Source organism: Epinephelus lanceolatus, chromosome 17 (assembly GCF_041903045.1).
Source record: "Epinephelus lanceolatus isolate andai-2023 chromosome 17, ASM4190304v1, whole genome shotgun sequence".
Taxonomy (NCBI): Eukaryota; Metazoa; Chordata; class Actinopteri; order Perciformes; family Serranidae; genus Epinephelus; species Epinephelus lanceolatus.
Window position 1 is genome coordinate 24,738,678 of NC_135750.1, and position 19,373 is coordinate 24,758,050.

The 19,373-nt window shown below is 38.5% G+C and overlaps 1 protein-coding gene across 2 annotated transcripts in view; it reads right to left on the bottom strand.

The window, feature by feature from the left end:
• The window catches only part of lmbrd1 (LMBR1 domain containing 1), a 73,912-nt gene that overhangs the window by 41,614 nt on the left and 12,925 nt on the right, over positions 1 to 19,373 (bottom strand). For both annotated transcript variants that reach the window (XM_033614042.2, XM_033614041.2), the window contains exons 4-6: positions 12,488 to 12,585; positions 10,684 to 10,751; positions 6,911 to 6,999 (exon numbers count right to left, since the gene is read on the bottom strand). In XM_033614042.2, the coding sequence (XP_033469933.1) occupies positions 6,911 to 6,999; positions 10,684 to 10,751; positions 12,488 to 12,585 (255 nt within the window). The remainder of the gene's footprint in view (positions 1 to 6,910; positions 7,000 to 10,683; positions 10,752 to 12,487; positions 12,586 to 19,373) is intronic.

Consider the following 19,373-nt stretch of genomic DNA (forward strand, 5'->3'; position numbering starts at 1 on the left):
GGAGCCTACTTTCATGCGTGCACTTTGACGATGTTTCAGTCAGCTGTCTGTTTGTTGTCAGCTGTCAAACTCAACATTGACAGCTGAAATGTTTCCAGCATTCAAACCCTATTGCAGCATCCACACAAAGTGAATAACGCTGCATCTACATTTCTTCGAATATTCTAAAGATGCTTCTAAAGTGTCATTGCCACACTCCTGCAGACAATCCAATGAACAAAAAAAAGTCATAGAATGTTTTAGCATAATCTAGTTTGCTCTCAACTCCCCCACTGACTGTGCACTGCACATAATTCAAAAGGAACAGGAGTGATGTGTTTCATGGTGAGACAAAAATTGCTGTACTGCACAGAGCCAAAGCTGCTGTTACTGAACTGAACCTGATAAAAATACAGATACTACATGCAAAAAAATATGTCAGAAAGCTAATGTTAGCTGCTGTTACTCAGTCAGCTAACATTTGGGATGGGTATTATGGGGCATTATAGAAAATGTAGGATCCAGCAGATTACTTTTTGGGCATTTCCAGCAAGGTCAGAATCCAACCCAAGCCACTGCAAGGGCCTCAGCCTATGCAGGGTGCACACTCTACCAGGTGAGCTAGAGGTTGCCCCAGGATCCAGCTTTTTTCGAGCTTGAATCAGATTAGGTACTTTAAGTCAGAATATTTTTGTATGTGCTGCTAGGGCTGGGGCTATTACATGTTGGAAGTGAGCTGTTTGAAGAGGTGCAGTAAGAGCCTGTTGTCTGCAGATCTTCATCAACATCTCACTGTTTCTGCTTTTACTCTTCCTCCCTGCCATATTATTAGACTTGTCTTTATTGACTGCTAACAAAGTTCCACTAATGCAGTGATAAATAAATTTAATTTCCTATAGATTCTTCACAATAAAAGTCCCCCATTATTTTGTTATGTATAAACTTTTATTGTGAAGCAGCAAAATAAGGAAATGTTGGATTTTTGAGCAGCAACTAAATACAACTTCTAATACAGCTTATAGCGAACATGAAACAGTACAATGAAGCAGTTATCTAAAGTAAAAACAGGACTCAGGAGAGAAACTAAACTCCAAACCGCAGAGCTAGAGTTAGAAGCTGCAATAGTTTTGAGAGCTGAGACTTTTAAAAACTGTCTCCTGCAGAGACGTCACCGCTACCCGCTTGAGGGCGGTTGGCGCTATTTTTGGACCTACTCCAGAGAAGGACCATCTCTGTCACAGTCTAAATTGATAATGGGAATGCAAATCGGCACAGTATGGCTTTACTCGGTGCGGCCAAAAGTGACAGAGGAAAAGGCCCACAGTATTGTACGTGTGCTACTGTGGTAACTTCAATCATATCACAGACCGATTTAGCGTAGCATGTGCAACATATAGACCAATATCGCACTGTAGACTAATTAATAGACAGATTAAACAGAGGAGCAGCTCTATATATCAATATATTGAACATAGTTATGATGTAGTTATCGCCCAGCCCTATGTGCTACTTACCTGGATTTTGCAAACGAGTAATATGAGTCCCTAGATCACCCCTTTAAAATGGTGGCAGATATAAAGCCTCTGCAACACAATGATGATACCACATGGCTAGATACCAGGAATGTAAGTGTAAAATTTGTTCTTTTTAGCTACTTGGGAGAATGGACCTTTTCAGTTTCTTAATGCCCATCTGGAACTGCAACGGCGCACCTCTGTGCTAATGTTCTTAAAAAGGAAAACTCAGGGAATTCATTTTGTTCATAGCAATTAGGAAGAATGTTATTCACAAGGACAAGGACAGCGCATCATGCTGGTAATCTGGTACTGTAGGATATTGTATCTGCCTTTAATGAATGCACAGTAGCAAAGTCTTCCTCTGGAGACACATCTGGTCCCCATTTCCTTGTCATTTCATACATTGATCACGATCAGTTTGCAGCCGCAACGGCTGGATCTTTCAATGTATATAGGTTGAGCTGATGAGTGTCACCTTTGAGTGAGGCAGAGAGGGGACCACCCATCAGGCAAGGGCAACAGTAGGTGTCACACCAGCTGTCAGAGCTGGAGTTAGAAGACAGGGATTGATGGAGAGACTGATTGCTTCTATCCCCTGTCAAGATCCCACCTGTTACAGAGTTCCACGTAAAAAGCTACACAGTTGTCCCTTTATAGATATCCCGCATCCTCTCAGCGGCAACTTCATAGTGCCCAGCCCACCTGCCGGCACGGGCATAGGTGGCTCTCTGCTTGCCTTTCTCCTTGACAGAGGCATTTGATTGAGAATATTAAGTCAGTATTCAGAGCATGTACAATTTGTGTTATTTATAACATTTATCACTTTCTTTTAGAGACATTTCACAAGCAGCAGGACAAAGAGGTGGAAAATTGAGATAAATTATATGCCTGCTCCCTATTGTATTGTATGCAAAAAGAAAACTTTGAAGTCTGACAGCTGGGCTGAACATTAACATTTGAATACATGTTTCCTATTCCCGAGTGTTTCATTGCGATTTTGCTGCCATTGTTTAGTGGTGAGCTTGGTAAAATAGACAATGGCTCCATGTTCTGCATGGAGAACATTCTGTTCATGAACTCCACACAAAGCAAAGGATAGATGTTTGCTGCCACTCTTCTTGGTTTCTTGAGCAGATTTTCCGGGGATTAAACAGAGGGAATATTGTCTATTATCGCTGGTGCTTCCACATCTGTACAGCTTCGATTCCAACAGCAATGGAATGAGGTAGCTCTTATCTCACTCTGCATATAGCCCTTCAGGCTTGTGTGCATGCATGAGACTTGTACAAAGAGGTGTTTATTAAGGAGCTCCTTTAGCCCAAGACCCCTACTTCAGTGGAATGACAGAATCATCAAAAGCGACGGGATGCTGAAGGGATGCGAAATCGTATACTAAATGACTGCAACAATGTCCACGTAGAGCCAAACAACAGCATGTGGAGGCCTGTGGCAAAGTTGAGGAAGTTATCACCACTGTAGCTGTCTTTTTATTCTGTGTGAACAAAGCTGAAAAGGTCAAATAATTTGGGAAACGGGATTAGTTAGTAGTTTGTGTTTAAAGGGCCAGTGTGTAAAATGGGTTGAAAACAGTGACATCAGTGGTCAAATTCTAGATTGCAGGGCTCACTCGCTCACCCCTCCCGTCGGGTAAATGACGGTGGCCTCGTAGGGACAAAAAGCCTTGCGCACGAGTTTTTCAGGAGTAGGTCTATCTAGTGACAAGGTGAATATTTATTTAGAAATCTAAACCATGTTACGATATTGTAATGAATCACTCACGAGCAGGAGACCAGAGGAGCGTTCGGGGAAAAGGCCAGTTTATTTGAGCACTCCAAAAACTCCAGTAACACTCCAGGGGGTAAAAGACTCCGTCCCAAACTCTGACTCTTCTGGCGTAACAGACACACTTCATACACACATACTCGTTTACCATACCGAGTGGGGACCCCCCTCCCCTCTCTGCTCCGCCAATCTCCAGCCCGCACACTGACTGACAGCATAGCCGGTAAACAGAGCTCAGCTGTTTATTTAGCCTAGCAATATCTCCGGACTATAGTAGCTGCAATGGACGACTTTGAACGCGATTTTGAAGAGTTTCTTGTAGCGGACACAGACCCAGAGCCATACCTGTTTGAGCCGGAGCATACAGATGAGGAACTCCATGTGTTTGATACTGAGCGGGCGAGAAGAGAGGCTGAATGCACAGAATGGGATTCGGTGCTACTGCTACCATTGTTGGGGAGATATATCATCAGGAGGAAAAGCGCCGCAGAGAGTGCATCACAAGGAGTGAAGTTGCGTCTTCTTTTCCTCGCAGATGACGGTTCAGATTCATTCTCTCCTGTTGCGTGGTAAGTGTGGTCCATTCGCAAACTTTATAACTAAAAAAACTTTTCACTACTCTCTATCGACGAACTACTAACACACTCTGCTGTTTCCTCCTCCTTCTTCCTTCCTTCCGCTGTCTTCGTTGGTTTATTTATACACGCGAAACGCGTTCTCTGGCTGGCTGGATTGTCCACTTGGTCTGCCGTACATACATGGCGGCGCAAGATGGCGACCTCTCTAAAGCAAGGCCCTTGCTATATATATATATATATATATATATATATATATATATGTATATATATATAAAAATATAAAAGCATAATTATAAGGCTACGAAAACCAAACGAATTTTATTTTATAGCGATTATACACTTGTATAAACATATTAATGGGTAGAATATTCAGATTCAGATTCAGATTGACAATAAACCATGCCAAATATTACACACTGGCCCTTTAAGAAGATTTCTTGGGCATATTGCAGTTTTAATCCCACAGTTGAGGAGCAACTTGAGAGATGGTAGGAAATGCCAAAAGATTTATCAAGATGAGATCAACAGCGTCACTTCAACTCCCTCACCATGTATCTGTCAACTTAAGCCTCAAATGCATTTAAAAAGTAATAGCCTCTATGCTATTTAAAAACTCAGCAAAACACAAACCTTAGGCAGAAATGTACAGAAATTATTACCTGAAAAAACATTATGGTTTGATTAAATTAAAAAGATACGTGACTCTGAATGTAAAAATGAATGCACGTGACGTATTTCACAGTTGCTTTCATTTCAGAATCAAACAGTGTTCTGAAGGCAGGTCAGAACATGGAACATATTGATTAAAATAAGGCTTTCATGACACAAAACTTGATAAACAAACAATTCGCCAAAAGTTTTCATATACCACGCAGGGTGTATCATTTACGATTAGACTTACACTTCATTACCATGCAATGTTTTAGCCCTAAAGGATTATCGACAGGTTTAAAAAGCACAAAAATCCAATTCGCACACAATGCTATCTGGTATGTGGAACTTTTAAAACAGATACAGATACAGTCAAGGTTGTATTGATTTGTATTCTATGTAGTCACAATGCCAATACATAAAATGCAAATAGAGATGGAACAACAATGTAGAGATTATATTTATGCAATTAAATGCAAGAAGGACAAAAGCCTTCAGGCGTTTGCGTCCCCTAGCAGATCTGTGGAGTCCTTAGGTGGTGCCCTCTACAGGACCCCACCCACAGACTCAGAGAAAGCTGTGTACTCTGAACTGCTCTTTGCTGCATGAGAACAACGCAGTCCAGGGAACATCTTGTCTGCTTTTAGTTTCTCAAAGTTAAATGGCTTTGATGGCTGCTTTGCAGATAGGAACAATTTAGCAACACATGTTATGGTTGTTAGATAGCAGTAATGTAAGTTATACTGACTTATTATATTGTAGAAGCACAAAAACAAGGATAAACATGTTTGAACTTTTAACATGCATTCTTTTTCTCTTCTCTTAATCATGTATGGTACGGTATTATCTTCACAGACCTGAGAGTCAGGGTCAGCTATAAGAACGGTCTGTACCACTTCTATAAATACAGTTGTCTCATACAAGAAAACAGAGTGACTCCAGGCTAATATTGCATTTCGGTCTTTTCTATTGTGAGCTATGAGGGTTGTAGAGAATAAAACACACTGGTAGAAATAATTGCTATGGTTTAGATTTGCTCATACACATACAGGTAGTACTATATATTTGTGTGTATGTGTATGTCAGGGTCAGTATGACTTTATTCATTCTTTTCTCACTGATAATGAGGATAGGCAGTGTTTCTTGCCCAAGTATTCTTCCTAGTTAAAGTTGGACTCCCACCCATTCTACTCCACCCTGAGGCATGGCCAAAAATACAAGACTGCACTGTCTGGTCTTGAATACTAACATTAATAGCTCAGGCACAGTCAGGCATCATCGGAACACTGTAACATATATAAAATGTTGGAGCCATTAAAGATGTAGCGGCCGTAATGAACAGCCGTTGCAAAGCAGTCAGCAAGGTTATGTGGCAAAAGTGCCTTTCCTTTACTCAATTAACCTCCCATCTGGAGAGAGAAGAGATGAGGAATTAGAAAAGGGATGATCCTCGCATTTCCTCCTCAGCAGCCGGGCAGTTTCCCCCGGTGCCAAGGGAGGAAGGTTAGGGAGACCATGTAGGGGTCCACCATTGTGAAGAGAGGCAGATGGTTCAACTTCCGCCTTGATCCCCAGATGGCAAAAGGCCAGAGGACTGTTAGGAGTCCACACTTGGCAATGCTCCATTCAACAAGTGAAGGGGCCCAAAGAGGGTGTCTTGGTGTTGGATCACACAGTCAACCATCATTACCAAATTATTGTCACTATAACACTGATGTTCAGGCTATAAAGTCATTGTTTTTCAAAAACTGGTAAATACAGTTGTTGATTTTGCAAGGACTTGCTGGAGAAGTGAATATAATGGTGAGTCCACAGTAAGGAGATACAGTAACCTCTAATTTCCTAAATAAAATAGAAGCTGTTTAACACTGCATTAGTTTTAAACTCGCTAAACTGCAACGCCTGGCTTTGCATTAGTACTAAAAAGGGAGAAACTTGTGTAATAATGTACCAGTGTCCATACTTGTGTGAAGTAGGGTCATAAGGCTGGGATGAGTGCACATTTTTTTGCTCTAGTTAAAACATTTTCATACTGTGCCAACCTGCTCTATCTTGAGACAAAACATGTGTTTTTGCTTTGTCTGCAACTGCACCCAATCTAAAATTTGCGGCCCATTCTGTCTCTAAACCTTAAGACTTTGCACCAATCGATGTGGCTGGGTAGTAGTCGGATATTAGAAAGAACATAACAGAAAGAAGCAGAAAAGTAAAGAGTATAAAGAATGGATAGAAGCAATAGACGTAAGTTTAAGGTAGTAATGAATACAGCTAATGAAGGGGTAGGGTGGACTTAAATAAATAGTCTAACTTAACAAGAATTAAATAAAATACAATCTGATAGTCATGGCAACAGCTATAAAAGTACAGTAAGACCCCTGTATTTTCTAAAGAGGATATACTTACGACTACTCCCGAACTCCTCAAAGAGGTATTGTACTTTCTCCCATTGGGTGGAATTCTGACTAGGAGGGGTTTCAAGTGGAACAAAGGCTCTGAAAGATACAAAACAATATATTAACATAAGTAAAGTAAAATGCTTTATGCTATTTTTGTATCCAGTGCACAATATGCTTAAGTTGAGTCTTTGTACTGGCAGAGATGGTTTCAGCAACTGGTTTATTTTCTCTACGAGCCACAGACCCAAAGAAAATTATAAAAAAAATCCCTGTCCATGTTTTTTAAGCATTCCACAACAGACAAACATATCCCTGGGTTACTGCTGTTTCTGAAAGATGGTGAGAGAGCCAGAGAAACACAGACAGACAGATAGATTGCAGCGAGTTCAGTTGGAAAACAGTGACAACACAGAAAAAAACAATTTCTATTTTAACAAACTATGTTGTTTAAAAAAGCTGCTGGGCAGTACTTAGAAATGTGCTTGTGGTCTAACATCTACAGTATAGCCCACTACACAGACCTTTTATATCCCATATAGTGTAATGCTCAGGCAGAAATGGGAAAAGAAGCTTTCACAGTATGTTCTGCTCTCCAGCAATGACACATCTAAGCTCCATGGTGAATATCTGTTTTTCTTACTTATCTACATGCTGTGTTTTTGGACTAGTGCTTCTCTCCTTCTCTAGACTGTTTTTCTCCCATTTCCTCTTGTCTTAATATGTGAAAGAAATCCTAAATTTAAATGGGACTTCATCAAATAAAAATCAAATAAACAAACATAAATAATCCGCAGTGTTAAATATGATGATACACTCCCTGTTATAGCAAACACAGGGCTTACAAATCATACAAAGAGGTTCTTGTAAACCGTTTTATTGACCTTTTGCTTATCCACTTTGATACTATTGCTCCCTTGAAAACTAGATTTATTGCTGTTCTTACCACAATGGACAGTCTTCTAAACTCTGTATCCCCTCTTATCATTTTTAATTCATGTTGGGACAAACAAACCAAAAAACATAAGCTGCATAATATGTTAAATCTTATGGCCTTCTACTTTATTAACAATTAATGACTGTCATGACCTGCTGAGTCAAATCAGCATTTCCTTGCACAAACATTTTCATATTTATGTCCCATACAATTATACAATTATCTTCCAATCAACCAGATGTTTTAACCTTTAAACCTGTATTTGTCGTGACTACCTAGTGTTTTGTTTATTGTAATAAGTCCCCTCACATCCTGTAAGCTCCTGATTATATTATTCAATAATCCTGATTACATTTAGACATTCAGACTCACATCGTCACACATACAGAATTTCCAATCTAGATATATAGAGATATATATAAATTGCATCTTAGGAGCTTTTGCAGTTATCGGAAAAAATTAAAAACATAGTTTGTCAACACAAAGAACTTCTTAGAATTACGACTATATTTCTATGCAAGCTAAAGGGGGAAAGAGGTCAACAGTATGTATGCTCAATTTTAGTGCAGACTTTGATTTCATTAATAATGAAATCGTTTCCCATTGATCATTTATCCTTCTTGACAGACAGCAGAGAAATATGGTGCTCTATGAATCTACAAGGATTCTTTTAGGAAGTTAAAAACTGGTAGTTCAAAAAAAAAAAAAAGGAATAAATAAAAAACTTCACCAGGGGAGGTAAAAGACATTAGATCAGCATCTCAAAGACTTCCCTTTGCCTCATACGCAAAAAAAAAAAAAAAAAAAAAATTCCAGGTCTCAACAGGCCTCATCTGCCCCACTATCATGTGGATACCCTCAGGGCTCCACACTGGCACTTCATCTTTTTCATGTGAATGTGTTGCCTTTCAGTCAAGTTATGTGTCATTTTTTATTTTATGAAAGGAAACCCTGTGAAAGTGACCTTAACTCTTACTGAACTCTTCACAACTGGGTCTGCAGTAAGGGTGTAACTATCTCAAACACTAAAATGTATGTGTTTTCTCAGAATGAATCACAGGGAAGCATTTAGAGTTATTCATGCTTTTACCTATTCATTTTGAAAAGTGTTCAATAGTTCATGCATACACTGAATCGTCAATGGTCACGAACAGAACTTTAAGATACTATGAGTAGCCTCATACTCCTCTGACAGAGCTCCTCTTGTTGCCTTGGTCTTTAATAAAAAAAACATGCAGTAAATGTGATGGGATTTTTTAGACTATGGAGCTACTGTTGTGATTCTGTAAAAGCATTTATCAATATTCTTTAGACTAATACAGAAAAAATAAGTTTTAATGGCTGGATAAAAGACTAAATGACTTGTTAAAGGAACAATGTGTAGGATTTATGGGGATTTAGTGGCATCTAGTGGCGACAATTGCAGATTGCAACCAGCTGAAACTTCTCCCAGCCAGAATTCCTTCACTATTCAATGTTCAGGGTGTTTTTACCCAGAGCCAAATTATCTGCAAAGGTCTCTACCCTCCAAAACAAATGGATCAGGTGATTAAAACTGGTAAAAACACTGAATAAAGCAGTTTCATGTCACAAATCAAGTGTTTCTCTGACACTGTTTGGCATGTCGGAGACGGCTCGCCCACCACATGCTTATGTATGCTCACGTTTTTCTCTGATAACTTAAGGTCCAGACATTAAGGAGGTTTTCACTGGGAACCAAATTATTTGCAAAGGTCTCCTCCTCTCCAAAACAAACAGATGCAATGATTTAAACCAGTAGATTCTAGTAAATGGGCTTCTGACTACGGTGGCTGACACAAAAATGTGGGCCTTTCTGGAGCCAGTGTTTAGTGTGTCTGTTCTGGGCTACTGACATGATGTTGAACATGGCAATCTCAATAAATCATACACTAATGAAAACAAACTTATTATATCATATTCCATTTCTGCCAATATTTCTCCCTAAACTCTAAACACTGGACCTTTAAGATAAGTTCTTTGCTGTGGCAAAAAAAAATCAAATAAAAACCTGTATCACTGAAGGATCAGGGGTCATTTAAGGAGTTTAACAGCTTGCAAGATATAAAGACAACAAACAAAAGCCATCAAGAAAAGACCTACTGAGTGAACAGTCACCAAACACGGCCATTATGTCCCCAGTATCAGAGAAGCAGGCCAGGATAAAAGCTATCATGTTGTTGAAAATCAAACGACCACAGCAACAATTGCCAGAATAAAGCGGCAATAGTTCCACCTCATGAGGTAAAAGAGGGGCTAAATTGCTTCTGTCTATAAAAAAGTCCTTACTTCCAACTTTTAAGCTGGGAGAAAGTAAAGTCATGTGTCCTTTATTTTCCCAAACTAGGTAAGGCTCCCTCCAACGCACCATTTAATGGTTGAGAGAGCACATTACATCGTATAGGTTGAACTCCAGGCATGTCGCTGTCACGGCTGCAAAGGAATCTATTATAGAGTGCAGGTGCTGCTGAACACAACCAGTATAAAGCGGCTGGCAAATGGGACATCGCTAAGAATGTGCATCAATATAGATTAGTAGATACAACATACAATGTCACAGAATGACTCAGAATTTGCTCCACATGTGCTTTGTACGTAGAGAAAATGCAAGGAATCTAGTTTAGAATCAGACAGACGAGGACACAACCTATATTTAGACACAGGTCTATAGTTTTTTCCTCTTGAATGGCTTATCATGGCCAGACAAATGGTACTGTAGCTGTTTGAAGGGGTCCTCCTCTCATTAACTGAACACAATGACATATCCACACCTCTTTCTACCTATCGTGTACTGAAGCAGAAGAACCCATCCATGTCCCCCAGCTTACCCAATTAAAAGGAGCACCACGCAGACAATGGCAAATCCAATTGTGTACTTCAGAGCATTTTTCACTTGCTGGAATAAAAGAAAAAAATTTAACTGGTCAACCACGGCCATGAAGTGAAATATTATTATTCATTGTGAGCAAGGGAAAGGGGTCATACTCCATTTAGCTAAGGACTATAGTGAGTGAGAGCTATACAGAGTCAGTGTAGATCCAGTTTGACCTGGCGGAGATAACATGTCACTCCCAGTGCTATTCAAGGTGCTTTTAAAGTAACAATACAAAAGACCTCCCTGTCTGTAAGAGAAAGTGCCTCTGTCAGCTCAAAACTGACACGCGGAGAGAAGGAGAAAAGGCACTATGCAATAGCTGCTGTTTGGTACATCACTCAATAAAAAGACCTCTGAAGATAGGGATTTAAAATTTTGTCAAATTTCATGTGACAATATGCGGCCTATAATTTACAGTATGAATGCAATGGTGCAAAGGTTTGACAATGTGACACTTTTTAATGCCACAAAATATTATTTGAACAGTATTTCATTGTAATCTTTTGTTCTCCTCTTCATTTATTAAGTTTGTCTAGCCAATTTAGATTTTTATTGTAAACACAAACACATTGTATATGTACTGTATTTTCATGTCCTTATAAACATGCTGACTGAATTTCCTAAAAACAACAAGCCCTTTTTAATGTTTTGAAACCTACATTTTTGTAAAACAATGCTCTTCTCATCTTTTATAGTATATACTGAGAGCGCTTGACAGATCAGTCAGCTGCTATTACTAAAAAAAACTGCTATTCAAACTACTATTATAAACTAATGTAAATAATATAAATATAAACTCATGTTTATTTCCTGTGTGAACAGTCAGGAAGAAAACCATTTACAAATACAGTCAGATGGACAAATCGCATGATACCATAGATTGTGATATTTTGGGGTAAGGCAGGGTAATATATTGATATTATTTGGATATCATGACATGAGACTAGGTATCATCTTCGATTTCGAATCTTGTAATACTGTAAATGTCGTCTTTTCCTGGTTTTAAAGGCTGCATTAAAGTTAAGTGATGTAATTTTCTTAACTTAACTTAACACTGTTCTAGCTGTTCTATTATTCGTTCTTCAACTTCGTAATTATATCCACATTACTGATGACTATTTGGCAAAAATCTCATTGTGTAAATATTTTGTGAAAGCACCAATAGTCAACCCTACATAATGTTGCAATATTGATATCAAGATATTTGGTCAAAAATATTGTCATGTTTAATTTTCTAAACATCGCCGAGCCCTATTTATAGAACAGATTTTACCCTTACTTAATATAATCATAAAAGAAAAATTCTGATGAACTAGTTTTTGTTTTCAATTAGATGTTTATCTATCACTTCATTTATAAAAATTCAGGTAAAATAAGATGTATTATTTCAGTACCATGGCACCAAATACTGACAGAATATTAGACAAAACATTAAAACAAAGTTACTGAAAAAACACATTAACCATCCTGCACTGCGTTGATTAAACTTGATTTGGCTGTATTGTAAAGGTTAATGCAATATGCAGAGCTGATGGGAGAACTTGATGATTTGGCGAAATGAAAATGGAAGGATGGACATTTGTTAAAATGGGTGCAAATATGCCTTAAGATGGTTGGGAAATTAAACTGAAAAAAACTTCAAGACATTTTGCGTTATTGGTCAGTAGCACCTGAATCATCTGAATAAAATTAGAATTTCTCAGAACCTCATTTAAGCAGGCTACAGTGTGTGTCCAAGAAGAAAGGTGCATTCTTACCGAGCATTTGTTCAAGTTGTCGTCATCCCGTTCTTCATAGTAGAAATAAACGAAGGGGATCCACAGGAAGACACAGAAGAGTATGATGGAGTAAAGTGCTAAATGGATAAAAAAGAAATCCAAGAATTAGTCAAAGATATTTTTTTGTGCCATTTGTTGCCAACACTTAATATTTATCACCCCCTTCCTAGCATACAAGCAATACAAGGTTTTCTAAAAGTACAAATCTCATGTTTTTGATTCAGATTTGCACGTGAAGGGTCTGATGTGTAGCATTTAGTGGCAGAGTGGTGAGGTACTGAAACTTCTCCCATGTGCCAAGCATGTAGTAGAATTACAGTGGCTGATGTAAAAACATGAATGACCCTATTTAAAGCCAGTGTTTCATTTGTCTGTTCTGGGCTACTGACAGCATGGCGGACTCTGTGGAGGAGGGCCTGCTCTGTATGTAGATATAAACGGCTCATTTCAAGGTAACGAAAACACAGACATTCTTATTTTAGGTGATTATACACTAATAAAAACATAGTTATGTATATTAAATACCATTTCTGCCAATAGATGCTCTTAAATCCTACACACTGCCCCTTTACGATTTTTGTGTGTCTGCCTGAATCTGATTCAATAAACATCATTCCTCACATCCAAGTTTGATATTACTGAAGGATGTACCCTGTTCATCCACTTGAAATGATGTTGAATTTCCCCTGACAGGCTCAAGGCTATGTACACATTAAAACTGATTTTTTTTTTGTGAAGAATATGCTTTAAATTCCCTCATCAAGTTATACCAGAGTCATAAACTATTAAAACTCGCCCAGCCCTCCCTTTCCGTTACACCACTCATTTCATTTATGAATGACAACAGCAGTTGAGAAAACTCAAATACGTCAGTCAGCAGTGGCAGAGAGTATAAAGCCAATTTCTGAGACAACTTGACGACATTTCTTAAAAACTTTCTAATGACAAGTCTAAGGCAGTGGTCACTTATTCATTTCTTGAGAAACATTAAATAACAACAACAATAACAATCAGAAATGCATAAATAAATGTTTATAATGATGCACCTCACATTTAAGTTCTTCCACAAACCCAATTTGTCATTTTCACTTTCCCTTCAAACTACCATTTATTACTCCTCTCTCTTTCCTTAATATTTTCCTAATCTGTCTCTTGACATACTGCACAGCATTGGTTTTAGATAACACTGATTAATGACACAGTGGTGACTATTGGGCAGTCTGCAACATTGTCAGTTAGACCCTTTGGGCATCTAATTGTGTAAAATGAATAAATTAATAAAATAAGTCGAATATTTCTATATTTTCATAATAATTAAAACTTCCATAAACAAAAAACACACTTTCAGGCTTTCATCCTGCCACTTTATAAGCAAAACAAAAACACATGGGGCTTATGTTACATTAAAGTGCAACTGAGAAACTGGCTGTTATTGCACTTCCCATTAGCTGGAAAGAGAAGCAGACACCCAGGGTGCAAAAAATGCATACAACACAACACAACAACAACAACAACTGATATAAAAAAAAGTGCAGAGCATCTATGAGGTCCAAAGAAATGGCAGGATTTCAGTAGATGTAAAGGCTTCCATCAAGGCACGCTGGAAAGGGATTCGCTTTCTTTTTTTTGTGCTCATTGTTTTTAATTGCTTTAAATCCTGTGCTCATTTTACCACTCAAATTCCTCTCCTGTACTTGGAGTGAGGCGATGCAGATCGCTCATCCCCTATGACACTGACTTATCTGGCCACAGGGTCGTGACTTCAAAGAGCTATGTTTCTGATCTTTTTAACCCGATGATTTTTGTTGAAAGCGTGCTCGTGGGTTCGTGAAGCAATTTGGTGTTTTAAAGAAATTATTCCGAAAGCTTGGGGCAAGCTTCCATTAGTGGTAGTTTTACCATAGAGAGGAAATGTACAGTAGACGTTTGGACCCGGCAGGTAGTTAATGACATGTTTCGAGCAATGATGTTATTTCATGAGAGGTTCCATTAACACGGACCACTTTGCAGAGCTTTATATGTATGAATTTACAAGTTACTGAATTAGATTAAGTCGTACTGTATCCCTCTATAAGATGCTCTAATACAATACAAGAAATAAAATTAGGTTATTTCATTGAAGTGATAACGCTTAAGATTTTTATATTACAAAAAATACAACACATGGTACTTATACTTCCTGCCAATTTTTTGTGACAGACATTCAATGCATCTGTGTCCTGTTAACGTTTCTCTGTACTGTACTGACTACAGGTGGTAGCCTATCTGCCATTCACATAATGGCTAGCTCACTAAACCTCAATTGTGTTTCATCAGCTTTTTTTTTGTTTGCATACAAGAGGTACATTGTATGCAGGACAAGTAGCAGTGGACTATGTACTGTATATGTGTGTCATTATTAAACCAGATATTTTACACACAAATTATGCATGGTTACATTCAGCCCAGCAGCATCATCACTGGAAACCCTGAAAAATCTGATAAATTTTGTCTGCCTGACAAAGGAAAACAAAACTAGAAAAAGAATGAGCTTTAGTTTACAAGTTTGTTCTGTTAAATTAGGTGTGCATTAATGTTATCAACCAAAAAGTTAACTAGAAACATTAATAACTGTCTCTTCAGCATCTCCCACCAGTAAGTTGATGTATGATGGGGGTTGTTTTATTTTCATTTATTATTTATTATCGCTTTGGATCTGCTGCTTGTTTAGCAGTAGTTTAACAAGTTGAGGTTTAACAAGGCTGACGTTGATGTTAAAGGGATACTTTGGTAGTATGTAAATGAACTTTGGTGAACTTCCCTCCTATTTTAGCTTACTGTTAAACCGTAATTCAAAATTGCTCATTACCAGCCGTCCGCCATGGTGTTTCCTGTGTCAAAATGGACAGGATTTGGATGTGAGGATTACAGACTGCAACCAGCTGAAACTTCTCCTGATAAGAATTCCTTCAATCTTCATTGTTCAGGAGGTTTTTACCAGGAGCTGAATTATCCGCAGAAGTGTCCTTCTCTCTTTAACAAACAGGCCAGGTGACTAAAACCAGTAAAAACACTTAATAAAGCAGTTTCACTTGAAAAAAACAGTGTTTTTAAATTGCTGCTCGTCATGGAGAGGCTTCTAACAACAATGGCCGACAAGAAACTGTGCATAGCCCTATCTAGAACCAGTGTTTGGTTTGTTCATTCTGAGCTACTGTAGAAACATGGCGGTGCAAGATGGTGATCTTCGGCTCCCTCTGTAGATATAAACGACTCATTCTAAGGCAACGACAACACAACAATTCTTATTTTCAGGTGATTATACACTAAAGAAAACATACTCATTATATAATATTCTATTTCCACCGATATAGCCCCCTAAATCCTACATGCTGGACCTTTAAGCAAAAGCAAATGCTACAGCCCTTTCCCTCTGTTTTCTCTGGACATGAAGCACCAATTTCAACAGTGTCAGCGTCTTTCTACTGTTTACTTTTCTATTTCTACAGCTTAGACAGCCCAGTTTTATGAAAAAAAATCCTTTCAGCAGTAAAATTCTATTTCAATTTCAACAATTTAAAACGATTATGACTGACAAGATTTACAAGGTTGAATAATTCAGCTAACTTTATTGAACTTAATCTTGGGATAATGCTGTACGTGGACGAAAACCACACTATAACAGCTGTTAACAGTTACAAGCCACATCATTAATAGCAGCCTTTGTACAGGTGTTTTCTGTATCTATTTTTATATGAGTGCTGTCTGTAAAAGCCAGTTAATTAAACCACTGGGCGTGTTCTGAGTACACCAAGAACGGTGCTGTCTCTGTTCTGATTATGATCCACAGCACTAAACAATCGATTGAGTAAGAGAGACATCTGTATTTGAACACATTATCCCTCTGCCATTGGTGTATTTAATATTGCTCAGCAAAACTCACAAAGCAGGTAATCATCAGTCCCTTTTCAGTGTTGACCACTGCAAAGAAAATGATTTCATTCACTCGAGCTGGTGACCTTCTGTATGAATGGACACAGTAGATGCAATACACCTGTCCTTGGTGAAAGATCCCACTACTCTCTGATCCAGGCCATTTTTTGTTTGTGTGGTTCTTCCTGTACGAGCTGCTTTTTTAGAGAAAAGACCAACATTCAAACGCATTAGCAATTCATAGAGCGGAGGTGAGGCAAAACCACTTAAATAGAGAGATGCTATTTCAAGCTGGGGGCTTTTCTTTCTGCAGCAAATGGATGTTGGTGAAGACAGCCCAGACAACCCCATAATAACTTAAGAGAAGCATGTCACAAAGATGTACTCAGCAACATGGTTGGCATAGCTCAATACCTCCTTGAGGTGATAATGTGAATCATTAGTCACATTGTGATGCCAAATAAAAAATGAGCAGACAGACAAACAGCTCACCACAACTACATCAATTTAACTGTTTTCCCAACATGTTAAATATAGGTTTTATATGACAGTAGAGCTTTTTAATTTATGAGCTGTTAGGCCTCGATTAAATGCCACCAAAATCAAAATAAAATGACAGCGTTTATACCATTAATGGATAAGAGATTCAGGCCTACACATGACAAACAGCTAAATGCACTCCCTAAGCAGTGCCATTACAGCATGATAAACCACACAACCAATTTAAATTGAAAGCTTTCTCCCGATAACCATTTAATCTATAACATACCACACTTCAACTTCAATGTACATGCAGAAAACAGCTGTTCCAGATCAGTCAAGGATGCATGGCCTCGAGCAAGTGCAAACATGCCCCCCTGCGAAATGGACTATATTTCACAAAATTCTCTCTCTGCTGCAAACAAATGAATGTCACTGTTATGGTGGCTTGCTTTTTGCCAGCTGTGATTGTGACAGGGCATTACTTTCAATAAACACATGCTCATTGCTCCACTAAGGTATCCATTTACACTCATTTACAGCCAGACAAACTGAGTTTAGGATGATGCCAGGAGCCAATAAATGCAAGCCATGCACAGTATGCAGCCGTTGGCATATGCTTGTGGGTTAAAGCAATTGGTAAAATTAATCATAGCACCATGAATATTAACACACTGAGAGAATAGGTCATACTGCATTACCATGTATCATCCATTACTCTCTAAGCAGATCTTCTACTGGGAAGAACGCCTGACCAGGGACAAAATTTCAGCACATTTATCCCCCTGACACAGAGTAGAGGAATAAATAATTAAATGTCCTTCCTTAACCCTGTTCACACACAGCATAAACTCCAATTTACTCATAAGGGAAGCAAAAAACCTGAAATAAAAGACAGGATTGGTGGCTATAAAAGCCTTCATCTACCAATGGAGTGCCAGCTGGGGAAACAATGTGAGAACATCAACAGAAGCAATTGTTATACCTCATTATATTTTAATAATCATTTGTGGCAATTTGCAACAATTATAACTATTACAAACTTTCAATCAGAGCAGTACCAGTAGTTTCATTCTTAATGAGAAACATTAGACCCTTGTCCTCACCTTACTGTGGCTCTCCACAGGGGCATTAGCACCTAGACTCCTGTCTTGTCCCTTGCAGACGGACAAAATGTATTACATTTTATGTGAAAATTAAATGCCAGGGGAGATTTCCCGCAGAAACACTGTCTTTGACAAAGAACTCCAGAGACTGATGAAAATATCTGTCTGTACAGACACTTGCTGAAAGGTATGACCCTCTGAGCTTGCACTCTCATTTCCAGTAAACATCAGGGGAGGCACCATTTTCAAGGGGCCAAACCTGAGATAAAACACTAGTGGATATTAGAGCTCAATTTGACAGGTAGAATGAAGGACTCCAATTTGATGACCATGTTGCTCCGTTTCTCTGGATGTGTGAATAAACAGATGTTGCGTATTCAGATGTTTTGTAGTCATTCTTCAAGCCACTTAATGTGGTTTTACGTCCAAGAGAGGTATGATGAGATGGAAGAAAAACATGTATTCTGCTTTATACAATAATTTGTTAATGTGACAATTCTAAAATTGACTTCAGAATATTTTAGTCTGTATATAATCGCTGTTTTGAACCATTTTTATATTAACAACCATGAAAGAGCAGGGCTGGAACAACACTCACACACGTTTACTTCCCTTGTTTCCCATGTGCATGTATGAATATGCACATTCAAATTAGTTGACATAAAGCAAACAAGGTCAATTCTATGTCTACAACTACTATTAGAAAAATAGACAAAGAGAAGCTGTGCATAACCTTTGTCATGGCAGAGTCGTGTAACACAATAACACAAACATTCAACACTATCCATGGAGGAAGAAAGGAAGATCTGGGCAACAGACTCTGGAAACATGTCTTTAGGGTTCTGATCGTTTAACAATAAAAGCCATGAAGACACAATACTTAAGAAAAAGCACTTCAAGGATTATTACATCATCTTGAAAGGTCTGTGCCCATTTCTTACAGTAGCACATTGGCAACATGTTTGCATTGACTGACACTTTTCTCGGGCTATCACACTCTGCTGTTTTGACTGCCACTTGCTTGGCCCACCTCTCCCACACCCACTTTCCACACTGTCACCCATATACTGATTTATTTACTACAAACTGACAAGACTGCAGCAAGCAGTAAACTCCGCTCCAAACTTCAAACAGACTCTCTGAAATCATATAGGTTATGTTGGTGCAGATGCTGATTCTGCGCGTAGAATCTCCAGCGTCCAGCCACATGTTTCTCTGGTTTGTTGCCATCTGCTTGACAATGGACTGTCACAAAGTGAAACATCCTGTTGTCATATTTTACCATTTTGTTTCACTTCAAAGCTCATTGGCATATTTTGTTGGGTTGAAAAGAAGCTTCCACGTCCTCTGCAGGACAAATGGACTCC